General features: G+C 45.2%; 1 protein-coding gene across 1 annotated transcript in view; it reads right to left on the bottom strand.

Annotated features, from left to right (window-relative positions):
- Positions 1–22788, bottom strand: part of ASXL2 (ASXL transcriptional regulator 2) — a 126763-nt gene that overhangs the window by 31780 nt on the left and 72195 nt on the right. Inside the window, exon 5 of the mRNA XM_050893888.1 lies at positions 25–140. Within this exon, the coding sequence (XP_050749845.1) occupies positions 25–140 (116 nt within the window). The remainder of the gene's footprint in view (positions 1–24; positions 141–22788) is intronic.

The raw sequence follows: 22788 nt of genomic DNA, 5'->3' as shown, positions 1-22788 counted from the left end.
CAGGTTGCAGACTAGGCTACTTACCTGTTTGAGTGCCTTCTTGCTGTGCTTCTGGGATGAGGAGATGACTTTGCCTGTCTGGATGGAAGGCGATGGGCAGCCTGACTGAGGGGAGGATGTCTGTGACAGTCTAGATGACACTGCAAGAAAAAAAAAAAAAAATATACATAATCCAACCTTTATACATTTGCCTGCAGCACGTTAGCCAGCCCGCACCATTTCAGATCATCTCACGAGGCTCATGAAAACTGCACCTCTAGCAAATGTTACTTTTTGCATGAAGAATCATTGCTATTTCCTCCCCACCACCAAGGCAGCGTTTTTCCTCCGAAAGCCAACAGCAATTCCTGTGACCAACTTCAAACTTTTCATCTCTTGTCCATCTCTTTTTTATTAATCTTGTAAATAGCTGCTACCAAACAGCACTGCAGCTTGAGAAAAAGCTTCAGGTTCACGTAGGTTTAGCCAATTCAAATCTAACTGGAAATACAGACACAGGCAATGGTTGTCTTCATCTGGAATGTCCTGTGGTCAGACGCCTCATTGATAGCAGTTTCTGATCAGATTAAATCTGAATCCCACGCAAGAGCGGGAAGATAAATGACATGCAAAGGAAGTGGAACATCACTTGCTCCTTTCTAAAAAGAAATATGGGAATATACAGGATATCCCAATAAATGAACATATATTCTCAGTGGATGAGCCTAGACGCTTAATGAAATCTAGTCCTAGCCATGCAGAGTCCTAAAGGCTTCTGGTTTCACGTGTTTTAGACTTGTAAATGGTCTCATTACAGCCAACAAACCGGGGATGGGAATTAATAACAGCTGGTCACGTAGCTTGAGTATACCTGTTTGGCACAGGATGCTCAAACTACTCTGCTCTGGCAGCAGCGGGGTGATGGATACGTGGCCAGCCAGGGAAACCATTCGGTCCCAGTCTCTCATAACCACCGGTTTGCCTCTATTGTCTCAGCAAATATATACTGTACTGGCCAGCAGCCAAGGCTAACTCACCACATGTACCTATATAACCAGCCAGGTAGTCAGCACACTAGGGCTACTCAAAGCTGTTTAGCTGCCGAGGCTGAAGTAGTACAACCAAAAAAGACAAAAGCAAAACAACATTAATTGGAATGCCTTACATTGCACGATGGCCGTAACAAAACAAACACTGTGTAACGCAGAGCCAAGAACATCAATGAGGTACGGCTGCCCCTGCAGGGAACTCTAAAGGTAAATCTGTGAGACGGGGTATGGAGGCAGCCAGTTAAAAAGAAAACAATGTAAGTTAGCAAATTCATGGTCTGTGTATAGATCTGCACGTGAATTTGTGTAGATAATAATGCCCACTGTAAGATCAAGGAAACAAAACGGAAGAGTAAAAGAATGTTTGATCATGGGGGTGTGGGGGTGACCCCTACCACAAAGGATAATAAACAGATTCACATGTAAACTATTTAAATTATTGCTTCCTGAAGCAGTTGGTTCTAGAATACACAAGGCTAAGCTAGTATCCTTCTGCAACAGAAAGGAGTTAAGAGATAATGACAACAGCTCTTCATTAACGACAGCCACAGCTGGGGAAGCTCCCAAAAGTAATGCAGTGGCAGTAAGCACCAGAAAGCAACATTTCAATAAAATGCATAGAATTAGTAACAACAAATTATAAAAAGTAAAATTCTCACATGTGGCATGGACATTAAATGAAAAGAGCAAGTTTTCGAGAAGGCATGCACAACAGAGATGAGGTAATATCAGACTCTGAAATGTCATTAAAAACAACAACAATAAAAAGGTATGGCAAGAAACCGGTAATTTAAAAGTCACTGACAAGATTACCATATCCAGATGATACATGCATATGATAAAAGATGACACAGTCGCACAGCAAGTAGAAGTACCACTTAAAAGGCAAAAACCCCCCTGTTGTTATACCAAGACCTGGAAAGCAAAGGTTATATCTGTACTTTGAAATAGCAGTAAGAATGTTTGTAAACTTGCATTTGTCTCTCAATCTGGTTGAAATTGCCGTTCAAGAATAAGAAGATGCTGGAAAAGATCAGAGTCTGATCAGCGCCTCGAGAGGAAAAGCAGATCTCACAAACTCACTGGAATTCTCTGAATGCATCGATAAAGAGAACTGGAAGAAAAGAAAGTCTGTCGCTAAGAGTTCACTCACACTTCCAGAGATTTTCAACAAAAGGCTTCTAAAAATTATTTGGCTATTGTTTAAAAAACAAAGAATTGGCATAACTCTGATGCTGGATGGGACAGAAGGCAAAGAACAGATTCAAATGGTAATCAGGCAAGAAATCAGGAAAAATTCTGCAAGGTCACGTACTAAGTAGGGAGCAGTTTAGTGCTTAGGAAGGCAGGAAACAGTAAAATATTAAATATTTAGTTTAGTTAAGGTCAGAGAGAATTGTGTGAGAATCCAGAGAACAAAAGACCAAAAATACAAAGTAAAACATCAAAAAAGGAGTAAGTAAATTTTTGGAGGGAAAAACCCAAGATACTCATAGAACTTGTAGGAATCAAAACGAACTGTGTCATCTCAGGAAAGGGCTCCATTATGGCTGACAGGTGAACGAAAATGGCCAGCAAGATGATGCTACGTGTAAGGACTGAAAGATGAAGTACGTAAAATTCTTACGGCGCATTCACATTGACTGTCTTGCATACTGTAGTGCTGATCGCACAACACCAACAAAATTTGATGGGATTCAGGAAAGCAAACAGTTAAGGACATGGAAAAAAACCAGGGATACTGAGCTATTTTATATTACTCTCAAAGGAAGGACCATGAGTGAAGCATACAAAATGAAACGATGCAGCTTCGCGTCTGGGCGCCCCGTTTCTGCGGGGAAAGCACCGTGCTCGCAGCCACCGGGCCGCTGTCGTCACCCGGAGAGCCTGGGTGCAGCAGAGCCATCGGCTGCACTCTTACGCTAACCAGGCTCGTGCCCAGTCCACCGCCGCTGCAAACGCAACCCTCGGCTGGACAAAAGCTCTGTCCCTGTCCTTCTAAAACTAATCCTTGCTCGTAGTTGTTAAACACGAAGAAAACACACGTTCGGTTTAGCATTTCAAACCCAGGCAGAGAAACAGATTGACTGTTACTGGTTTTGAGACATTTGAATAGCAGGAACATAAACCACATCCTCTGTGAAGCCTACCACTGCTGAAACTACAAGTTCTGCGTGAAACAGAAACATTAAGCCAAATACAGGCTACTCTTCTCCAGCCTCATATTCTATTCACATTTTAATTTTTATGCTGTCTTTGAATAAAGAAACGTAACATTTTAAAACCAGGAATGGCAGCACAGGCTAAAACCCACACCTGGGAAGACAACTCATCCCCGGAGCTGAGACAATAAAGCCCCATTATGATATTTTGCGCATCCTCTGACTGTGTAAAAGCCCTCGGTGCCACAACGGCCGCTGTGTTGGACTGACAGCTGTAACCACAACGGATTCTCAAGAACAAACAGGAGAACTTGAGAAAGCCAACCAAGTCACAGCTGCTTGAGCTCAGCTGTGGGCCCCCAAAGCGAAGGGGGGACGGATGGGAGGATAAACCTGTGAGAAGGCACCCCTGGGTCCTTGGACCCAAAAGCTCTCAGAAAGGTTACATCCTTTTAAGAACTTTGCACGCAGCCAAGCGGAGGTGTAACACAAAGACGTGCACGTGCAGAAAAATATTCAGGCTCCCATAAGGATGAGGCTTGACAAGCTGAGTTTGTTTCCTTTAGATTTAAACAGAGTTTCAGTAAAGTTAGTTCTGTCTTCACTTCAGGCTTTCTTGCAATTTGAAAAACATGTGGAGCTGAAACTGTACCTCTTGATGCCCCTAAATCCTAAGAGCACTTTTGGAGGGAAGCTGCAGAAATAATTACAGAATGCAAAGCGACCTGGGAAAGCAGTGCATGCAGTAAGACACTCCAGTTTTAAAATACTCGATGAGTTGCTTTGCGCCGTTTCTATGTAAATAAGGATTTCCTTGACTGTCTAAAGATTAGGGAAGACCGTGGGCCAGTATCTGACAGAAACGAATTCCAGTGGATTTTGTGAACTAGAAACCGTGAACAGAATCCCCTCATCCCAAAGAGGCATACGAGAGATGGGATGGAGACGTCACCTTGCTCATAAATGGTAAGGACAGAAACATGACTAAAGGGCAGCGACAAAAAAAACCTCGGGTATTTGAGAGTGCTGGCTTGGAGAAGCAATTAAACATATGCATCCATAGCCAGGACAGCTAAAAAACCCCCGTAACTCTGCACACTTGGCCTGAAGTCACTGCGCCAGCTGGTTCGTTCACGAGGTTTCACTGCTTCCTGCTGGTGGTTTGGCTGGGAGAGGAGTTTGCCAGGTGAAATTTTAACAGTTCTCTAAGATTAAAGTAGATGAGCTAGTGGAACACGTGTCAGCCAAACCTCATGGACCCCGATTTGTTAGATAAACTAAGAATGGATCCAATACAGTCCCATGTCCCAGCTGCAAGAAGAAATACCGGAGGACGATCCGTCTGCAGCCAATTACAGCTGTAATTTGTGGGACGGAGACTCCTTTACACTTTAGACTTCTTACTTGAAATGGCATTGACACAAGAGCATTTCTTCTAAGAAATGGAATTATAACAGGACTTTAATTATGTTAAAGGTCAATTAAATTAGAAATTTCAGTCTGGCAAGATCTGATGACATTTTACAAGGTATTGGGTTCCCTTAAGATTTGCAAACCCTAAACTATTGGTTTTATATACATTTATAAAGAAACTGTGAGAACAGCACTGAAGAGAAATAGTAAGATTTAACAATTTATTGAAGAAGATGAGTGGTTAATTCTTTCAGAAAAATTGCAGTAAATTGCTGCAAATATTAAACGCAGGATGTAGCCTACGGATCCCTTCTAACAGAAATAGTAAGACTGGTACAGTTTCATCAAGACGCTGCCTCATGTCCTTCCTTTGCAGAGTCCCGATTCAGTTAACGCTAAGGACTTTCTGCTTGACCCTCTTGGATAAAGGAATGCATTGATCAACCACAGCCTCAAACAAGGCAACCGAAGTACGATTTGACCACACGTCCATTTTAACAGCGTGCCACATTGTCTGTTTTCCCAGTGTTTCCAAAGGCAATGGTAGAAGGAACCCCCCAAGCCTCCTGACGCCCCGGTACGTAGATCCCACCATGCACTCTCTGCTGTCACCACCCAGCGCACGACTGGCCCGCTGAAACTGGACTTTACCCAGTATCCAGCTAAAGTCCATCCTACCACCAAAGAAGGACTAAGACCCATAATTCTCATCTGGTGTTAGGTACCAGCACAGTTCTGTACACTGCATGAGACTGAAAATAACAGAAAGGTGAAGATGCTCAAAATATTGTTCTTTTTTTTTTCTTCTTGGATGTCTCATCTTGCACAGGTTATTTACCTTTTAGGGTGTGAAAGTAGCAGGGTATTTGTTTGAAATCCCACTGGCTTCCAGTATACATCTGCTCACTTGCGTAAGATGATATTTAATAATAATATTCTGGCTAACATTTGTCTGTCACAAACAGTGTCAGACAAACAACAATGAGAAAATAGATGGACACAGCTGATCCTGCTTTGGGGCAGCAAGATTGACTGTACGACTGTAATGTCCCTTTAAGCTCAACATGTCTGTTCGACAGAACTATAGAGATCTTTGCTCATTCAGCCAATAATTTACTTGTTGATTTATTGCCTTATCCTCCCTTGTCACTGCATGGAGCGCAGCCAGCTGCAAGACTGGGCTATTCCGAGCACGGTGGTTTAAGCCAGTGCAGGAAAACACCTGGAGCAGCACTGAGCCAGAGAGGAGGGAACAGAAAAGCAGAGGGAGATCTTACAGCGAGACATCGGGGATGATGACAGAACTCATACTTTTTTGGCAGGCACTCAGGCAATTCCTAAATCAAGATTAAGATTTTCTTAAACTGATGTAGCAGAAATGACTGCTGGGTTTCTCAGGCTTGTTTCAGACGAGATGCAGAGGACACTGCTGAAGAAAGCAAGCATAAAGAATGACCTTGCATTTATACTACAGTTTTATTTCAGTGGCTCCAAAAGAGAATTACTCTTAGGGTCACTCGGCTTAAGGTCAACCTTGGCAGTTCACTTTACCAAATACTGGCATATGGATATCTTGACTAACTTGCTAACTGTTTAACAGCATGAAACAAAATGAAACCATTAAAAATGCGCTAGAAGTAAGGAAAAATACATATCTGCAATTGTTGGGAGAATTTGGGAGTCAAAATACTTTCAAATCAGAGGAAAAAAAAAAAAGATGTAAGTTTGCGAAACTAAAATTAAACTGACAAGAAGAGTCTTTTGCATGAGCTATGGCTGAAGACAACCGAAACCAACCTACCCAAATACTACTAGTGTAAAAACACCACAGGGACCCTGTATTTTGACACTGCAACAGGCTCAGTGATGTCAGCAAAGGGCACAACCTTCTGAACCGCTCGCATGATGGTTCCTGGAACTGTGGGGTTTTACTGGATCTCTCATCCTTTGTCTTTTAAAGATCAGAGCTAATTATAGTTTCAAATATACCATGCAATAAAAGAAACTCTCATCTTTGGGTAAGTGGAATCAAACTATTTTGGAGCAATGAAATTGTTCTGCTGAATTTATACTCAGAGCATTAGATAAAAAAATCTACCAGGGATAAAAAGCCTTTTGCTGGATAACTGCTTCATGAGCATCACCTAACAAACTGCTCCGGCTGCACGCGTGGCAGAAATCAATGCCATCTTATGAACGGGTAACGCATCCTGATAATTTGTTCCACCCATTAGGAATCTGAAATCTCTAATCCCGCTGCCAGCGTAAATTTGATTTATTATTTGGCACAGAAGCAGCGCTCTTCCATACAGTCTTCAGGCATGAGATATTTACTCTTTGCCGTTAAAAGGACCAAAATGTAGCATGATCTAGATGCAAGACACGTCCCATCGGCAGGTGCTGCCGCCAGCCCTGCGCCTGCTCTCGTCGCTCCTGCAGCAGAGCTCGGTGCAAAGCCACGTGGGCACACGGACTAGGTACTCACCTCTGCGTCCCGGCTGGAGCTCAGAAGTAGGAGCTCTACTGGGGTTTTGTCTCTGATTTTGTTTGGACTTGGGACAGTACAATGTGAAAAGAAATTAAAACAGTAGATCCAGAGTTCCTGCTCAAGGGGTTGCATGCACTTCCATGGGGTTGTCTGCCTCGAAGTCTACACATTCAGAAAGAAAAGGCTGCACTTTACTCATTTGGAAAGAAAGTACAGTCAAGCTGAACTAAAAATACAGTACCCCCCCCTTCAACTATGTGCAGTCATAAGCTTAAAATAACCCAATTTTAAACAGCTAATGGGATCCAGATGTATTACATGAAAAACTTCTAGTGAAAGCCATTAAAACACGTTTTGAGAAGCACAGAAATGTCTCCAGTTAATCCAATGCCCTTCTTTTCTACAGGTATGCAGCTTACCAGAATGAGAATGGGAACTCAACCTTGGATTCATATCAAAACAATTTCGTACTTACAAGTGAGACAACCATTTTAAAAAGAGCTCTTCCCCACATGACTGTTCCTTGCTAAAATGAAGGAAGAAATAATGCCCAAAAATACTGTCCAATTGCAACTTCCCAGAACTCCCCCTCCTGCACTTACCCTGGGTAAAGCTGAAACTTGTACTGCCCTGACGAGGATTACACATTCCTGTTATCAGATTACGTTTTTATAAACACAAAAAAGATCAACTGTTTGCTTCATATGGAGAGACTGGAGTGTATCTTGCACTGGCAGCTCTGAGAAAACAAACTGAAGTACTCAACAAGTCTGTGTCTGACCGCTTATACGTCTCCATGCTCCGCTGATCTCACCTAAGCTCTCCACCCTCTTTCTCTCCCAATTTAAAGCTTTCTTAGAGTAAATTTTTCATACATGCTTTCTTGGTTACACTGGGCAATTCCTCCACTCTAGGAAAGGACATCAGTTAAATACTGACAAACACCTTAAGAAAGAGGGAGAAAGAGAAAAGGAAAGACACAGCTCTACAGCACTCTGCCCTAGTGAAGAATTAAAGCTGGCACCAAGCAGCTCTCACCAAGTACCTTAACACCACAGGTAGTATTGGATCACTTAGAAAAAGGTCTGACAACCTGAGCTGCCAACAGTAGCCAAAGACTCTACGTCAAATACTTGAGACACTGCCACCAGAACTTACTCTGTGTGTCCATGATGGCTCTTCATCAGAAGGATGGGTCAATGGGGAGTTCCTTGGGATGCAGGACCAAGCACAGCCCTTCAGACTGGCTGCGGTACTCTCCAGCCCGCGCACGGGAACGTCCATCAGCATTATAAACGTTTCAGACAACACCTCTGTCATAAAGTCTTATCAGCTATGGAGATCTCACAGTTAACAAACCCCAGGCTTACCTAAATGACACAAAAGTAGTTCTGGTTTCAGCCCAGGCATGGGGAGAGCACATGACTGCGTTTATTGTTCGCAGCGTGCAGCACATCTAGGAACACCAGCCACAAAGTGGAAGACCCTGCTGCAGACAGTATGTGTGCAAAAGAAATGAGAAGTCCCCAACCCAGCAGGCTCAGAATCTAATTATAAAACAAATGAAACTAAAAGAAACAGTAAAAAGAAATGCTCATTAATTTGTACCCCTGTCACTTCCTAAGCTTAAGCGTTTTCAAGTTTTCTGGAGGACGCACAGTGATGACAAAGGCAGACAAAGGCATAGCTCCCTGGGTGTTCAAGAAGTCAAATCACAATCATCAAAATGTTCTGAATTTAGAGATATTGTACTGATCCAAACAACATTTTTTCAGCTGTTGTACTGGAAGGAAGAAGAGAAATAAAGTATTTTACATAAACTCGTCAAAAAATTACAGCTATAAGTGCTAATTACCTCAGCTGACATAAAATTAGCCAATGAGTTGTTCAGGGTTTTTTTGTTAAAAACCAAACATTATAGCAGATGTGTGCCTTCAGGAAAAAGCCAAGACTGTAAGGGTGAGTGATAAATCCGAGTTATTCACGATACGCATTACAGTAGCCCAGGTAGCCGACAGAAGCAATCATTCATTCCCCCCATTGACAAACACCCAACACTCACTGAAAGTCATTTGACAACTGACCTGGGCAGCTGCCCCGTCTGGTCTCAGCACATTACTGCAAAGATTGCAGTGTTTGCTTTTTACTTTACCTAAAATACAAGTTTCCATGTCAAGAACACTTCCCTCTTCCCTAAAAAGTACCTTTAGAGCTCAAAGAACTTAGCAGTTCACCTAAACCTAGCAGAACCTTCAGAACCTAGCAGTTCTCTCCTCTTGGATGCCGAGAAGCAGTAGGGAAATTATTCAGGTCAAAGCCACTTGTGTAAAACCAAGAATTGAATCTTGCAGTCCATCCCGTCAACGCTTACTGCCACAGAAAATTCAGGTGCTCGTGTTTCTGGTGAGAGCACACACATACTTCAGGCCTGTCCCTGCAGGTCCCCACAAAGGCAGTGGAGAAAACCGGTCCCAAATTCGTAAACAATACCTGTACCACTTCATGATAAGACGGAAAGAGAGAAACACAGGCTGTGAATAACAGCAGTGATGAAGAAAAGAGTTACCCTGGCATGGTGGAAGAGCTGTCTTCTTCACAGCCACCTATCTGGCGACCAAAGGCAGCCAGGTGACTCCTGCTGTGAGGCTGGTGCAAAGAGGGATCACAGAGAGACCTCTGCCCTCCAAGAGCGCGCTGGATACCAACGGCTGATGGTGGCCTTGAAATGGAGAGTGAGGAGGATGCGTCAACCCACAAAGAAAAAATCTTGTTATGCAGATGGTTTTATGTGATGATATAAAAGTGGGGAGAACGTCTACGTTAAAGCAAGGGAAGGCAGGAAAATCTTCCTCTGAGCATACCAGTGTAAGAATTACTTTGAAAAAGGCCAATGTTTTATGCTGTCATACCAGAAAAGCTTCTAGCTTTAACATTCAGCTACTAAAGCAGCCAGTTTTGGTGTGACCGATACCCAGCTGACAGCGTTCACTTTCCTGGTATCGTTTTGTCGCTCAGTCTGAACAAGGCATCTGCTCTGAGGAGCCTCTAAAACGACCCTTGTCATTCCTTGCAGGTATTCTCTTTCTCTGGGTCTCAGCTGATGTGCAATAGCCAGAGAATAGCATTCAATAGGCTGTTCCTATTGTTCATTTCAATAGGTTGTTCCCCGAGTTCTAAGTGCTTTAGGAGGAAAATTTACAACCTACAAACAGACATCGAGTCGAGTAACTGCAGGTCAGGCAGGACACAAACCTGGCCATGTGAGCACCTCCTGCTGTCATGTAGGGACATATATAAGGGCAGAAGCAGCAGCGCATCTCTTCTCCCTCACTTTGCAGGCATCGCAATCAAAAAAGGAACATGAAAGGTATTTCTGTATCACACGTGTGAAGAAGGTGAGAGATTAATTGTGCAACAGTACGCCCACTCAGCAGGTTCGCTCTGGCTGTCACGGCCTGCGAGAGGAAACGCGGGCAGGTCACGGCCACCTCCGGCACATGAAGCATTTGGCAGCTCTACAGACACGGTCACCCAAAACCCGGCATCCTGTGCACACAAGATACAGGCTTCATAAGACTCCTTCTGATACATACTCAAAAGCAAGGATGTGAATTTAAGCACAGCATCACTAAGGCACCGTGGAAGCAGAAACTGAGGCAGATCTACCAAGAAGCATGAAGCAGGACAAATGCAGCACTTGTCTTGCTAAAACATTCACCTTGCAACACAGTTCAACAGTTTGGCTCAGCAACAGTAACACCAAATTAACACCAAGAGAAAAGAGAGAAACCCATTTGCTTATATGAAACTGTACCAGTGCATTTGCATGCTTTAGTCACTGCATTCCTAGGAATGCATGGTTTTAAAAAAAATACAACCAATTGCAGTGCACACACACACACAAGGCACCGATGGCACTTGCTGTCGAGTACCTTTTCAAGCAGTGCCACCTCCCCTGAAGAGCTTGTCAGAACCCAAAGCTTTACCTCATGGTGTCAAGTGGGAGGTGCCCACAAAGCTCAAGGGAACTTCTGTTGACTGTTGTGACTGGTATCATTGTATTTTTAGTAACAATTTATTTTTAAGAGAATCCAATTACTGTATAACTCATTCTGTATGGGAGTATTTGCTCTGAAGAAGTAACACACCTGCAACTGAAATACACCCCATACAACTTTGTTCCTTGTAAAGCAACCCCCTCTGGGCAGCATATGGTTGTGAAAAACCCCTTGTAAGTTATAGTCAAGATTCTTCTTATGCTTCTTTACAGAAACCTTCAGTAAAATATCTTCTTTTTTGAGTATTACTTGTGACTGCCTACTAATACCACAGCATACTGAACACACGTGCATTCCTGAGCCAGAACAATATATCTGGAGCACAGCAAGTTTGTTAAGGTACATGAGCAAATGAACTGATCTAATGGTGTGCTGTCATCAAAAGGAGGTCTTACACCTCGCACCCCAGATGAGCAGCCCCATCCCTTCCCTCGGACTGTCCCGGCATGCATCAGGTCCCTCCATGAGCTGATTCAAATTGCTAATCAGGCACAAGGCTGCCAGTCTTTTTATCGCTAGGTTCATTTTCGCAGGGCTACCGAGGAGTGCTGGCTCACAGCGGGGTCCCCACGGCTCCTCAAGTCTACCCAGGCTCAGTAGAGAGAGGGCACGGACCAGAGTCCTGGGCAGAAAGAGTCTTCTGAGCAGCTCAGCTGACCCTCAGCATCTCTTTACAGCAGACACTTAGAGGCCAATGTAAGCGGGACCGTGCGCTTTGGATGCTTTGATTTGGGGTAACAGAACACGTTTCTAGGTTGCTGACTCAAACGCAGAGCAGGTTAGAGATGGCCAAACATGAACCGTACAGGAAGCTAACGTAGGTGTTCGAAGAGGGGAAGATGTGGTCACGTTTCTTTGAACTCCCCTCCGGGCTCCTGCATCACCTATCACCTTGGCGTGACTGCATCGGGGGCAGCACGGCTGCTCTCCTCCTTGAGTCCGAAGAGCTACTTACAACTAACTCATTAGCTCTCAGGTCTCTTTGATCATTGTTACCGCAGCTTGTCTCTGCCAATATACATTGTAATAAAAGAAAATAAGCAGTTTAAAAATCTCATATCCTGATTACGGAGGATCTCCAACCCAGCTACGCAGCGGCACAACCTGGAGCCTGCAGGGGTTTGCACATCGCTCTCCCGGCTACCACCTCACCTCTGCCCGCGAGGGGTCTCACCGACTAATCCATGTAACGAGGGTTTCTTGCCAAGATGCACACACCTGAAAACAAGCCTCCAAGGACAGCACAAGAGCCTGCGAGAGGATGATTTGATTATTGTGTGTTTCATGAGCGCATGACAGTGATAAGCAGTCATGCCTGGACTGCAGCAGCAGTGATGCCAATGCATTTACTGCTGAGACGGCACCAGCACAAGTGTTTAGTTTTTTGGAGAACCACGAATTACCCACTACACTGAAGCTTCCTGATTTTCACCCCATGAAGTAGCATCTTCCTTCATTGGTGAAACCACACGGTTGACCTGGAAACAGTTGATTTAGACCATTTAGGAATTCTCTGTCATGGTTTAGTAACTATATGCATATGAAGAGAAACTGATGAAGATAATAGGACACCAATGATCACATTTAACACCAGCTCTAGAGTACTTAGCTGAAATACAGGCCTGTGGCTCGGAGTCCTAAATTAGGGGTCAAAGTATTGCCAGTATAGATGAACTTAAACTGTTTCCCTGTATTCCCTTCCCTGCTTTTACCTACTGTCACTCCAGTGACGTGACTGCAAGCTCCCCGGGGCAGGAATCCTGCGTACAGCACCCAGCACAACGGCCTCTGATCCAGGAGCCATGCTAAAACAGGGCTGTAACAAGTCCAGCTAAGGGTTTGCTATTGGAGAGCAGGAAACTTAGCTAAGATTACATTAAGTTTCTTCTCTGCTGTTGAGCGACCAGTTTCTAGAGACCACTGTCAAAAAATATCAAAATGAAGCCATTACAGCTCTTCCTCACACAGTTGTTTGTGATTAACTCTTCCTGATTCACTCCATATGGGAACGATCACTCAGGAACAGCAAGGTCCGCATGTGGAATTAATTGTCAACAGCACTTCCAACTCACACCCCAAACTAATTTTCATTAATTTGCAAACGTACATTAAAAATAGCCGACAAACATCAAATCTTGTCAGCTGCAGCCCCAGTGTGCATCGGGCCTATCGGCAGCTGGAGCCGAGGCTGCAGCGCAGCCTCCGCAGCCACCCAAGGGCTGCTGCAGCGGGGCCAGCCAAAAAAGCAACTCCCGCATTTTGACAATGGATTCCACAACTCTGAACTGAAAACAAAGAAAGAGCCAAGCTGAGATACTTACGGTTCTGCTGAAAAACGAACAGCGCTTAAAAACTTGCCTCTCTGTCGACACCAAGACTGCGCTCCCTGTTCCTGTTGTTCTGACCTGTGCCCTCGCCCATTGCTGCAAACCGGCTAACCCGAGAGCCTCGGACGCTCAGAAATGCAGGCGCAATGTCGTGGAAACAAAAAATTGTTGGGGGGGGCGGGGGGGGAGGTGGTTCAGCAAGAAACTACGCAGTCAAATTTAAAGTCCTGGGCTGAGGCACTGCCATGGCAGTGTATTACACTGGTAAAGGAAGGCTTTTAAGTGGACAAAAAAAAAAAAAAATCAATTTCCCTACACTTCATTCTCAGCAGCAGTTGAAGAGATCCTGCTGATGTTAAAAGACACTCCCCCTTCCCCAGACAGACAGATAACCAAGCCCCAAAATCAAAGTTTGGCAAGTGAAAAAGGTCTTTAAAAGAAGATTGCTGGGCAGCCTTAGCTGCAGGCACTCCCGCTTCCATCGCCTTCCAGCGGCACCGAGGAGAACGTGCTGCTTGCAGAAGGAACGGGAAGGTCTCCCTGCGGCCCTCTGACTGCCACCAGCACTGCTAGGACAAGCGCGAGGAGGAACAAACGGAGAGGCAGGGAAAGCATCCTCATCACACACAGCCGTTTGCTTCGCACTTGCTGAGATCTTTTTATTCTGAGTTATCAGCTGCTTCTGAATCAAGGTGGTAACCAGCAGGCTAAATCTCATGCATCTGTCTACAATATAAGAAAAGAAACTCCAAAGTTTTAAAGACATCAGCTCATGCAGCCTTAGGTGACAACCAGCAAAAGCTTTAATGCTTCTAAAAGTCAGGAAATTACTGTGGATTTTAGAAAGAAAATTACTTTCCCCCCCGTGTTTTGAGGGGGAAAGAATTAACTACTGAACCAGAAGATGGCAAACTGCTGAGGGCACAGGGAGTGTGGCCGTACTGTTGTCAGTAAGGACAGAGACAGCCTGAAGCACTAATGCACATACTTCATTTTAAAAGATCTAATTTCCCACAAATGATGAAAACACGAGCTAATCTCACTGGTAAGAAAAACATTGCCAAAAAAGTGCAATTGAAAACTGCGGATCATTACAGAGACATTCCTTAGACCATCAGTAACTCGCAGGTAATCACATTACCCATCGGAAATACAGAATAGGGAAATTCTTCTCCTAGAGGAGAAGCAAAGGAAGCAATTAAATTAAAAAATGTATTAGATATTGCTGTGAGTCCTTCACAGTTGAAGATAACTACCAAGCTGGTAGTAATCACTGCACGTTAGAACTTTGCTACTACTGACGCTAAAAATACAAAGAGGCAGTTATGCGGCCAATACTTGTTTGAAAAGCAAAGTGCAGGAGAAATGTCAGTTCCTCTGCAGTGAGCACAGGGCAGTGCTACCTAGCCAGGACTTTTAGAACGTATGTTATCCATTTGCTAAAAACGAAATTTCAGTAAGGCTAAAAACATTTTAATCTTCTATTGGTAAAACAAGATGGTTTTGGTCACTCAGGGCAAACACTGTGCAATACCGATCAACGGTTATGAAGACTCCTCACATCCCTACATTTCATTGTGTGTGTGTACGTGTATATATATAGTTTATACATGGCTGGACAGGAAATTCAACCAAATTCAGTGTGCTTATGACAAACACCATAACATGGTCAAGTCCCATTAGAGGCACACAATTTGCATGGAGCTGGCGCTGCTACCGAAGCTTGACGTGCTAGTGGCAGCACGCTTCCCAGCTGTAAAGCCTAGCTGAAATACAAACACACTCGGCTGCCTAAAATACACCTCGGTTTATGTAAATAAACAGAGCTCTCAAAGGGTGGCAGGTTCTGCCCCAAACGCAAGACAGTGCGATTGCTCCATCAACGTGGTTTTCACAGGCACAAGCAATTTCATTGCGCGAGATGGTTCATCTCCTTGAAAGACTGACCTGCGGAAAACAACGCTATACTCGGTCCTCTAATCACTAACATATAGTTTAACCTGGTTTCCCTCCAGCATTTCTGAGTTACACAGTGACACATCTCCTTAGCATGTCTCTCTGGAAATTTTTTTAATTTTTTTAATGGTTTATGCAACAGTGGAAAGGAGGAAGCCGAGTCTGAAGATGTCACGGTCAGCCTGCCTGGCTGAATGCCACCAGACCCAACTGCTGCGTACTGCATGTCCTGGCTGCTCCTCACAGGACCTGTTCCGCAGCCAGGTATTACACATGTAGAGCAAAAACGTATCTGACAGCAAAGAACATCAGGAGGTTCTCAAGATATTCAAGTATCATATTCATAAACTGTGTGGAAAAATAAGCAAATAGTGAAGTGCCAAAGTTTGCTGATGATACCAAGTTATTCAGGGAAAAACACATGGGCTGACAGACAACTTGTAGGCGAGGGGACAATGACCGCAGAGGAATGTTATCCTAGTATTATAATAAACACTTATACAAAAGCCTCAGGTCAACAGTGGTCAAAGCAGGGAGAATGATAGGAATTACCAGGAAAGAAATACAGAACAGAAACAAAACATACATGCACCTACTTCTTGAAGACTGTGCGCTATTTTCATACTGGCTCGAAATACATCTAGGTGAGCCAGAAAAGCCCAACAAGGATGGACTGGCCCCTAAATGAGGAACGAGAAGGGTCATTCAGCCTGGAAGAGATAACTGACAAGTGATATGATGAGGGTCTGTAAAATCCTGAACGGCACAGTAAAGCAAACAGAGCAACAGTTCGGACTCAAATACAAGAGCTGGGGAGCATGAAATGAATTTAGACAATGCTAGGTTTTAAAAACCAGACCAAGCAAAAGGAGATACTTCTTTGCACAGCACACCAAGCAGAGGAAATCCGTACTGCAAATGCTAAAACTGTACAACAGCTCAAAGGGGAACTGGGCCAACCCATGGACAGGCATCAAGTGAAAGCCTCTTTGCGCTCAAAGTCCCTGAGCCACAGACTGATGCATGACATGAAACCACACTTGTCACGTTCTTGAGCTCTTCTTGCACCTTCTCTCTGGGTTACTGCTGTTGATCAACACTGGAGCAGACTAACAGGCTAGGCAGGCCTCTGATCAGACTCGCTATTCATAGAATCACAGAATGGTTTGGGTGGGAAGGGACCTTCAGGATCATCTAGTTCCAACCCCCCTGCCATGGGCAGGGACACCTTCCACTAGACCAGCTTGCTCAAAGCCCCATCCAACCTGGCCTTGAACACTTCCAGGGATGGGGCATCCACAGCCTCTCTGGGCAACCTGTGCCAGTGCCTCACCACCCTCACAGGGAAGAACTTCTTCCTTGCATCTCATCTAAGTCTCCCCTCTTTCAGTTTAAAGCCATCCCCCCTTGTCCTATCACTACCTGCCCTTGTGAAAAGTCCCTCTCCAGCTTTCTTATAAGCCCCTTTAGGTACTGGCAGGCTGCTATAAGGTCTCCCCGGAGCCTTCTCTTCTCCGGGCTGAACAACCCCAACTCTCTCAGCCTGTCCTCACAGCAGAGGTGCTCCAGCCCTCGGATCATCTTCGTGGCCTCCTCTGGCCCCGCTCCAACAGGTCCGTGTCTTTCCTGTCCCGAGGACCCCAGAGCTGGACGCAGTGCTGCAGGGGGGGTCTCAGGAGAGCGGAGTCGAGGGGCAGAATCCCCTCCCTTGCCCTGCTGGCCACGCTGCTGGGGATGCAGCCCAGGATAGGGTTGGCTTTCTGGGCTGTGAGCGCACATTGCCGGCTCATGTTGAGCTTCTCATCAACCAACACCCCCAAGTCCTTCTCCTCAGGGCTGCTCTCAATCCACTCATCACCCAGCCTGGATTTGTGCTTGGGATTGCCCCGACCCATGTGCAGGACCTTGCACTTGGCCTTGTGGGACTTGATGAGGTTCGCACGGGCCCGCCTCTCAAGCCTGTCCGGGTCCCTCTGGATGGCATCCCTTCCCTCCAGCGTGTCGACCGCACCACACAGCTTGGTGTCGTCGGCAAACTTGCTGAGAGTGCACTCGATCCCACTGTCCGTGGCGCCGACAAAGATGTTGCCGTTCTTGAGCACACCGAGCTTCAATGAGCACACCTGAGACTGAGCTGGAGTCTTCATTCCTAAGAGCTGTCAAGACTGTGAGTGCTGAGGATCATGATTTCTGCCTTCAAAAAAACCCCAACCCATCCTAGCAAGGTTTCTTCTGCATGCAGACATGGAAGACTAACCACCTCAGTATCACAGTACACATAGTTCAAAAAAACCCCAGTACCGATTCAATACAGAACAAGTTTAAGATTAAAGGGAATAAGGAAAAAAATAGATGTAGAGAGGTTAAAGGAGGATCTTGTCATGCCGGTGAAACAAGAAATTCAGGCTTTACTCAGAAAAGGCTTCACATGCAGAGAGATCAAACACCTCCTGCACGTGCATTTTGCTTTGAAGAATGAAGCAGGTCTTCGGCTGGCAGGACCAGCACCGATGTGTGAACCACACAAGTGCCATGGGCTGGGAGGCCTTGAGCCCTTCAGCCACCACCCTCAAAGCAGGAATTCCTGCTGTTTTTTCCCAGCGAGTGGCCCCCGAGCCTCTCTGATGACCTGGCAGTGAAGGGTGCATCTGCTGTACGCAGATGCCTAGCCCCCCGGCCGCTTTCCAGAGATCCACAGAAAAGCCCAGGTTGGCAGGGACCTCAAAAGATCATCTGGTCCAACCTTTCGTGGGAAAGGCAGCCCAGATGAGATTATCTAGCACCTTGTCCAATCGCATCTCAAAAACCTCCAGCAACGGGGACTCCACCACGTCCCCGGGGAGGTTGTTCCAGTGAATGACTGATCTTACTGTACAAAATTTCTTGCGTGAAGATGAAACCTCTCCTGGTGCAACTTGTACCCATTGCCCCTTGTCTTCTCCATGTGGCTCCTTGTGAAGAGAAGTTTGTATTTTCAAGTTTGTATTCCCTTTCTCCTACAACACAGAGCTTAGAGGAGCGGCAGGTCACAGGCAACCTTTCTTCTAGAGAGGAAACGCACCCGGCATACATTTTTGTGGGTAAAAATTGAACATGACACGGCATGCAAGGCTGAAAGGCAAAGCCACTGAGATTTTGTTTGACATGGAATGACAGAATGAACTGCAAAAATCACAAAGGCAAGCCAGAGAAGCTGAAGCAATGAAGGAAAAAAAAAAACAACAACCCAGATGAGAAAGCTCATTCACAAAGCAGCCCCCGCTCTCAGACAGGGCTGTACACGCTTTGCTTCGCGCACCCGTGTACCACTGGTGACAGAAGGTGGGACGTGAGCCTGTCTTCTGCGGGTGCCACATGGCAAAACCTTCCCTGCTCCGTGTGAAAGCTTGTACAACCAACTCCTGTATGTCCTCACAGACTGTCGCTGAGAGGAGACGTTATCGCTTTGAACAAGAGCATTTCCATCGCTTTGGGGCTCCCGAGGTCAGAGCAGGCTGCCACGCAGAGGAACGCCTGGACGTGTTCCTGCCTCATCCCTCACTGCAGAGCCTGCTGTCAGGCTTGGCAGCAAAAATATTTCTAATTGTAATGCAATACAGTTGGAAAGCCTGAATTAAATGGAACAATATATCGATACTCGGCGACTCTTAACAAACATGCACGGACTGGATTTTCCTAAGCCTCGAGCTCAGAGAAGCACCTGAGAAATCTGCTGAACGCAATCAGAAAGCTTTAGGACAGCAAAGCTCAGGACTGAGACAGCAGCGGTTTTACTGCTCCTCTGCTCGCCCTGCGCAGCTGCAGCCACACACAACAACTTTCAATTCCTCTTTGCTCTCAAAGTCCAGCTCTTTGGCTGAATCCTTCCAGTTCATCATGCCTCCAGCGCAAGTGGGTGTCCCCGAGGGCACGGGGACGGCGCTGAGCATGGGGGACCGCTGCTCAGAGGACCATGCACCCTTCCCAGATACCGCACGCAAGCGGCCGAGCTCCCTCAGGGCCCGACGGAGCCGCAGGACTGATGCTGCCCTCCCAAATGGGCACCTTTGGGGACCAAACGGCGCCTGTCTGGGGCGATGAGAATCCCTGAGAAAACCGGCTTTTGTCTGAAAAACCCTTGCCATATTAAATGGCTGCCCACTCTTCAGTTTTCTGCAAAACAAATTAGGGACTTAGAAATCACATTTCCCTACATTTCAGTGGAATTATTTTGGGGCCACACAGTACCTTAGAAATACCATGCTTATGGGAATAACCACCCCAAAACGGCTGTCCTCCCCACCTCCGTCGGGGACACAGGGCAGGAGTGATGCCCAAGGCTTCTCCAGTTCATGCACCAAACAGCACTACGATGCCACCAGCTCTGAATAACACAAGAGTAACTACGGCTTCTGGCTGGCTCTTCTCCTTACAGAAGAGGACCAGGAGCTGGGATGAGCTCTGCAGCGAGGGAGCGCAGGCGGTGAGCAGCAGGCTGGCGTGTAAAACAGGCTCCGAGCGCAGCTTAGTCAGGCCAAGACTGTAAGCGGAGAGTTTGTTACAGTGCTGGGAAAGGATCGCAAAAGTTCCCTCGGTAAAAGCACAGATTGAAGGTGTCCTGCAGAAAACTGACCTGTCATTTCTTCAGCAAGCCTCAGGATTTTTAGTTGCTGAGGAAAATTCATGCATGGGAATTCAGGCAAAAAAATCTTCTACTGTAGATTTTAAGTTTATAACCCACTTTTCTACATGTCTAAAATGCCTACCAATCGCAGAGCCACGTGTAAGTGCCTGTGACCACAGCCTAATGACCGCTGCTCATGCAACTTAAAAAATATGGTGCTTGCGGTGAAGTCTAATGGAAATACAACTTCTTGACTGCTAGAGAGTAAGCCCTCGGAGGTTGTATAACCCATTATGAAAAACTACAGCTCACTCAAAATCTGGATACTATGATATACTAGCCTAAATAGAAGATACGCTAACCTAAATAAAGGAAAAAGAACATTTTTGGCTTCGTGTCTGCAGATTCCTTGGTAAATTGCATAACGTGATACTCGGGAAACAGCTTCCTCATGAGTCATGAGCACAAGCAGGAATTGGCTGTATTCAGAAAAGCTGATATTTCTACCAAATTTTTAGCAGGAAGAAACAAAATGACATAACCCAAACAGAATTCTTTTTTTCCTTTTTTTTCTGGCAGCTGTTAAGGGTGCGCGGCAGCAAAGCGCTTGCTGAAGGCAGTGCCGTGATCCGGCCAGGGGTGTTAATTAAGGGAGCTGAGAGCCGCCGTCACAGCGAAGCTCTGACAGTAAAAGCAGGTCACGCCCTCCAACTGTGAACTGGTATTTCTGTGCCTCCGGACTCCCAAGGTTTTCCTCTATATTAAACGGTAATGCACAAAATTTCAGGTACAGAAGAGTGTTTTATTTCTTATTCCTGTTTTCCTAAGTATGGGTAATTGCCAGTGAACATAGCGTGTAAGTTTAATTACTCCAGCTATTTTCCTTCACTGTCCTATTTAAGAAGAGTTTACGGTGATATCCTATTTTAACGTTACTAAAATCTTCTAATCTATTTTCAGTAAATGACATTTTGCAAAATATAGTTACTTTTCACTTTGAACACTAATCTGGTCAAACAAAATTCTGACTGCCTGGGAGCCACGAAGGACCCACCAGTACGTGTCTGTCGTATAAAAACGCAAGACAAGCTGATCGTTGGCTAATGGAGAAGGATTACCGATAATCTTGCCCAGTTTGTTTCCCCCTTTACCCTTAAAGTTCGCTTTACCATCTGATTTTTTTCCCCTTTTTTTTTCCTTAACACAGCAAACTTAAGTTGGGTTTTGCTAGAGGAAAGACCTGTTACTGCAGTGGATCTCACAGAAGGTGTTAGTTATAGAAGCTAAACAAGACCTGACTCTTTCAGGATGACTGATTAGAAAGGGTACACCAGAGACATGCAACATGGCAGAAATTATAGGAGAATCCAATTTTGACAGGCATTTTCATTGCTACAAGCCATGAAAGTCTGGGCAGCTCTATACCGGAACCAAATGCCTTTTATTTATTTGTACCAGCTTGCAAAGCCAGGTGTAGGCACTGATCCCGGTTCCACTCCAGTCAACCGAAGCTTTGCAGCTGATCACAGAAACACGACTAAGTTATGTATGTTTTATTTCCAGACACCATAAGGGCAGACTATATTAGTAACCTTCAGCTCAGAAACAACCCTAGGTGTACAAATGAGGTGTGCACACAGCCAGCGATACCGAGCAGCTATATTTCATGTTCATGGAGTGCATTACAACAAACCATTTGCAAGCTGTCCTACAAAACATATTATAGCGAAATCGTGATAAGAGCATCCAGAATTGAGGCATTTACACTTTCAGTTTCGGGATGATTTAAAACAACACAGAACCCAAGGAGTCTTGGCAGTATCTGTTTACTGTATCCAAAAAAAGCTTTGTTTTTATCATCAAACTCCAAAGACGACAGCTGAGTAGCTGCTTCAAGGCCAAAGAAAAGGTCTCTGTCTCACCTCTGATCGGCACAGAGGGACCCCAGCCAGAAAAGCACCCGCTTCATTCCCAAAAGCGAAAATCTGCCGCAGCTGAAACCACCGCATCTTACCTTCAAGGGGAATCACATAAAGCTGCTCCATGAACATTGCTGCTGCTGCTGCTGCTGCTGCTTCTTAAGCTCCGCAATCAATGCTGCTCCTGGCTTCCTCCTGCCTTCTGCTCAGGCACAGAGGTACCGGCAATAATGCATGGGGCTTGTTTTCAAACTTTTTCCCCTGTGCTCCTGATTGGTCCCGTGTAATGCCCATGTGGGTCTACAAATGCACAAAGGTTTCTATCCTTTCTAAAATCAAAGTGTCAGTTTTGCTGCTGTCAGAGCACTTTATTTTTGTACATATAAGGAAGTGGCTGTTGATGTTATCTGAACGCGCTTCCTGTTTTATATGTATATGAGCAAAAATAATGTCACGTTAAGCTAAACTGCAGTCTCAAAGAGCTCAAGTCAAAGCCTCTAAGCAAAATAATATGAGCACAGCTCATCTGTTTGCTGTCTACCCCAGTTTGCATTCACTTCATTGATTTTTATTAGAATTCCGTATTCTCACACTAAAAACTACCCTCCCCAATCCTTGCAAAAAAAAAAAAAAAAAAAAGAAGCAGCTGTAGCCTGTACTAGCCGCTTCCTACCAAGACTCTCGGCATCGGTCAAATTACAAAGGGCTCGGTGGATGCTGACAACCCTATCTCACAGGTGAAAATGTGGCCAGCAGCCAAGCAACACCACAAGACAATTCTGGCTGCAATTTGGGCTATTCGTGAGTTTCAGTGAGTAGATATATATTTTTTTT

Source organism: Gymnogyps californianus, chromosome 3, assembly GCF_018139145.2.
Source record: "Gymnogyps californianus isolate 813 chromosome 3, ASM1813914v2, whole genome shotgun sequence".
NCBI lineage: Eukaryota > Metazoa > Chordata > Aves > Accipitriformes > Cathartidae > Gymnogyps > Gymnogyps californianus.
Note: the sequence above shows the minus strand (reverse complement) of the source record. Positions and strands in the feature narration are given on the sequence as shown.